We start from the raw sequence: 5015 nt of genomic DNA on the forward strand, positions 1-5015 counted from the left end.
GTCGACATCCTCGAGAGTGTGATGAGGTGTCATCACAAGAAGACTACCATCGACATTTTTCATTGGCAAGTTGTCGACGACATCGACGCGTTCAACAACTATCCATGAGGCCGGAGATGATATGAAGATACCGTACATGTCTTCACCAGATCACACTTGAGGCCCAGGGGGTCAATGCGTAAATATGATACATATGGATTGCCCTTAGCGGTACAGGTAAATGTTTAATATAATCAAAGTTAAAGTTTTAGTATATTACATTTATGCATAATAAGTGTATGTGTTGCAGATTTGGGTATATAAGATAGTTCCTCTTCGACGATCCTCAGGTAAGTATTATGCATTTGTGATTTATATTATACGTAGTTTAAAATCTTTTTACATGATTGTTAACTAGTTGAAATGTCAATATGTCAGCTTGAATTCATACCTGAGTTGACGTCGTCGATGGAAGAGGAGGTTCAGAGTCTTGTGTGGGATTTAGGCGTTTCGCACACCCAAGACGAGGAGATGTCTGATCCGAGCCTGGACCGAGATTGGGTATGTGAATTAAATATAATTTATTGAATATCATTTTGTATAAATTTATTGAATAATTTTTAATGTTGTTATTTATGCAGGAGGGCGGTCCAGCTGATCGACAATCACCTCCGCCGAAGGTATCGCCGCCGCCATTGGCATCACCTCCGTTGAGAGCATTGTCGCCGCCATTGGCATCACCTCTACCGAGGGCATCGCCGCTGCCATTGGCATCGCCACCGCCAAGGGTATCTGATAAGTGTGTTTTTACACACTTATTTAGCACTTTTTGGAACTTTATTATTGATAAAATTGAGTATATTTTTATTTATAATTGTGTAATTGTTACTTTTGTAGGCTAAAACCCAGGAAAGAAGTATAAGGAGTGAAAAGAGAAGGAAAAGGACTTGAAGTGCAATTATGGAAGGGCTAAATGTAATAAAAGTCAAAATTTGAGGACCAAATTGCACTAAATGAAAGTTGAAGGATCTGATCTGCAATTTCGAGATTTTTTGGTCAACATTTTTATTATTTTATCCTTATTTTATTCTAGATATTTTTAGGATATTTATGTGTCTAATAATATCTTTTTTTATCTATTATATTTTATACATATTCCATATATATACTAATATAACTTGGTAGGTAAAAAAAATTCCCCAACTCTTTCACTTTTCTCTCTATCTCTCTTGGTCTCCCTCTCTTTTTCTTGATTTTTTTTTCTCTTAGTTTTATTTTCTTTTGTTAATTTTAGTTTTATTTTGAGAATCAAGTGGATATAGCAAGGAGATCATTAAGGAAAGTTTGAAGAATACATTGAAGGAATTACAATTCGTATTTAAAAGGGTTTTATCTCAACTTTTGTATTCTTTTCATTTAGTTCTTCATGTTTGTAATGATATGTTTATGAGAATCTCTTTGTTATTTTGTTAGAATGATGAACTAAACAAGTTTATGTTGGAATTTATGTATTAGCTTAACCTATTTTCATTAATATCGTATTATATGTTGTTAGATATGCATTTGTTATCAAAATATTGGTGTATTAATTATCATGTTTAAGATTACTACATTTATTTGACGTCAATAGATGTTGTGGTTAGGTAGTTGCGTAATTATTGAAAAATAGTTGCACATAATGGACCGAAATAATTAAGACCATATGTTTGTATGGTTTCGACTATACGCGTTTAGGTATCCAGACATGTATACCTACCCTATGTGACCCGTTGATTTATTTTCACAAAAATTGAATGCAGTTGTTTAGTTTAGAATGACATATAAATATGTTAATGCTAAGCAATTAGGGTTGATATCGCTCGACAGAGGTTATTGACTAATTTTGGAAAATCGGGTCTAACCACATAGTTTGGTAATTTGCATCTACGCATAATTGGCTTGAAAAGGGTTAAGCGAAATCATAAATTCCAACATCTTTTAAAATCAAACTTTTCCACTTTTTAAGTATTATTTAAGTATTTTAAATCAAAATCGAGTTTTCGCCTTTTTATAGTTTTTAAAATCGAACTTTTAAATGTGTATCTTTTTCGTTAATTTGAAACAAATACACTCGTAATTGAAAACAACACTCTCTGAGGAATCGACTCAGACTTAAAAGGTCCATTATACTACTTGATCGCGACCCGTGCACTTGCGGCGTGCCATTTATTACCGATCAAGTTTTTGGTGCCGTTGCCGGGGAATGTTTTTATCAAATTACCAGCTAATTTGTCAATCACTTTAACGAACTTTACTTTTTGTTTTAAATTCCCCCTTTTAAATCCAAAAGTTACTTTGTCTTCGTTTTTATCAAATTCCTAACTCGTTCATTGTTTATGCATCGTTCGCGAAGTCTCAATCTTCTAGAATTTGATCCTGAAATCGAAGGGACTTTCCGAAAGAGGCTTAGAGAACAAAACGAGTTGAAAAGACAACAACGAGACATGGAGCATCAAGAAGGTCATATGGACCCTCTTATTCGACATGAACAAGCTCCTCGGGATGGTGTGCCACCTGGTTTTGATAATCAAGCGGGCAGGTTCAAAATCCTGTAGTCAATGAGGAAGATATGTTGTTTAGGGATTTTCTGAACCGCCCTGTCGTTGAGAACCAGGCGAGTATCATTTACCCATCATATGGACATCCTAACTTTCAACTACGACCGGATGTCATTAATCTATTCTCCAATTCTTTATCATTCTATGGTAGAATAGATGAAAACCCACACGCTCACATCGCGAGATTCATGGAAATTGTTAGCAATTTCACATATGAAGGTGTGAATGATGAGGTTATAAGAATGAGGTTATTCGTGCATACTCTGAAAGATAAGGCAAGAGAGTGGATTGACACTCTACCTTCGAGGAGTATCACGAGTTGGGTGGAGTTGGTACAAAAATTCACTACTAAATTTTTCCCACCTGCTCGTGTGGCCAAGTTAAAACACGATATAACCACTTTCCAACAACTTGACTCTGAAAACTTTCACGAGGCTTGGGAGAGGTTCAAGGACATGCTAAGAAAGTGCCCAAACAATGGGATTACTTTACTACAACAAGTCCAGTACTTCTACTCCAGGTTAACTCCTTCTTACCACTCTAATGTTGACTCATCGTCAAACGGATCTATCCAAAACAAAAGTATCCGAGAGGCGTATGAGCTATTTGAGGTGATGAGTGAACAGAGTGCCATGTGGCCAAATAGACGTGCTAAAGTGGGAGTTAGTGGAGCTCGAGAGAGTGAAGCATACTCTCTTATGTTATCAAAGATTGACTTTCTAGCACGAAAAGTAGAAGGACTTTCTACTTCGTCATCTGGCTCTCATTCACCTCATATGGTCCAATCCCCACCGATCTGTGAAATGTGCGGAGCTAATCATTTGAGTTCAAGTTGTCCGTTGATTGCCAGTAGTTCGGGATCCACCGAGCATTTGGCATATATACAAAATTTTCAACGCCCTGGGTACAATCCTTACACTCAAACTTATAACCCTGGATGGCGTAATCACCCTAACTTCTCTTATGGGAATAACCAGACTGTGTTAAATCCTAAACCACAAAAGAAGAAAGAAGGTTGGGAAGAGGCCATTGCTAAGTTAGCAAATCATCAATTGCAATACCAAGAACACAATGATGCCTCGTTGAAAAATTTGGAAAGGCAGGTGGGCTTTAGCCAGTGACACTAAAACAAATCCCAGAGAGAATGCAAAGGCCATTATTACTAGGAGTGGGATTCAATTGCCTGAACCCACGGTAGTACAGCAAAAGGCTCGAGCTGACTAAGAACCAGTCGTTGCAAGCACCTAAAGAGGTTGTTGAAGAAGATAAGACTGATGAACAAGAGCCATTAACATCAAAGACTCCAATTCCAGTCAAAGCCTATGTACCTCCCATTCCTTTCCCTCAAAGGCTCCAGAAGCATAAACTGGATATTCAATTTGGTAAGTTTTTGGAGGTGTTTAAAAAGCTACACATTAACATTCCGTTTGCAGATGCTCTGGCTCAAATGCCGAGTTATGCGAAGTTCATGAAAGATATCCTTTCTAACAAAAGGAAACTTGAAGAGCATGAAACGGTGATGTTGACGGAAGAGTGTAGCGCCATTCTCCAGAACAAATTGCCTCCTAAAATCAAAGATCCAGGGAGCTTTACTATTCCATGTGCTATTGGGGATCTTAATTTTACTAAAGCTTTGTGTGGTCTCGGAGCGAGCATTAACTTAATGCCCTTGTCTATTTTTGAAAAGTTGGGAATGGGAGAAGCAAAGGCTACTACGGTATAACTGCAATTGGCTGATCGGTCAATTAAATATCCTCGAGGTGTGGTTGAGGATGTCTTGGTAAGAGTGGATAAGTTCATCTTCCCTGCTGATTTCATTATACTTGACATGGAAGAAGATAATGATATCCCTATCATTCTGGGACGACCATTTCTTGCCACCGGTCGAGCCTTGATTGACGTGCAGGAGGGTAAACTCATTTTAAGGGTACAAGATGAGCAAGTCACTTTTAACATCTTAAAATCCATAAAGTACCCGTTAGAACCAGATGACTGTTTTCGGGTGGATATGATTGATCATTTGGTTGCCGACTCTCTTTATGGGAGTTCTGACGACACTCTTGAGAGATGCCTAGTAAGTTCTTCTGATATAAGTGATGGTGACCCCGATGTTGAAGGTATGACAAAGTACTTGGAAGCTACACCTTTCCGCACCTTCAAGAGGGTACCATATTATGAAGAGTTGGAAAAGACATCTTCAATACCTCTTCCATCTTATCAAAAAGCCCCTACGCTTGATTTGAAAACACTTCCACCTCATTTGAGGTACGCTTATTTAGGATAATCATCCACACTTCCAGTGATCATCTCCAATTCCTTAACCGATCTAGAAGTAGAGAAGCTACTTTGAGTCTTGCGAAAACATAAGGAAGCAATTGGATGGACAATAAATGATATTCGGGGAATCAGTCCGTCATTTTGTATGCACAAAATACTGAT

General features: G+C 37.7%; 1 protein-coding gene across 1 annotated transcript; it reads left to right on the plus strand.

Moving 5' to 3' along the window:
- Positions 1–2354: 2354 nt before the first annotated feature.
- On the plus strand, positions 2355–4299 carry LOC111406674. The gene is made up of 3 exons (XM_023036063.1): positions 2355–2557; positions 2599–3679; positions 3775–4299. Exons 1-3 carry the CDS (start codon positions 2355–2357, stop codon positions 4297–4299), a joined length of 1809 nt encoding a protein of 602 aa, XP_022891831.1.
- The last annotated feature ends 716 nt before the right edge of the window (positions 4300–5015 follow it).

The sequence above is a fragment of the Olea europaea genome, chromosome 12 (assembly GCF_002742605.1).
Source record: "Olea europaea var. sylvestris chromosome 12, O_europaea_v1, whole genome shotgun sequence".
NCBI lineage: Eukaryota > Viridiplantae > Streptophyta > Magnoliopsida > Lamiales > Oleaceae > Olea > Olea europaea.

Excerpts from the sequence above, each read along its gene's own strand:
- LOC111406674 (XM_023036063.1), top strand. The coding sequence starts at position 2,355 with ATGCATCGTTCGCGAAGTCTCAATCTTCTAGAATTTGATCCTGAAATC. Across the intron at positions 2,558-2,598 it reads TTTGATAATCAAGCGGGCAG|GGATTTTCTGAACCGCCCTG; the intron begins GTTCAAAATCCT and ends TATGTTGTTTAG. Across the intron at positions 3,680-3,774 it reads TGAAAAATTTGGAAAGGCAG|TACAGCAAAAGGCTCGAGCT; the intron begins GTGGGCTTTAGC and ends AACCCACGGTAG.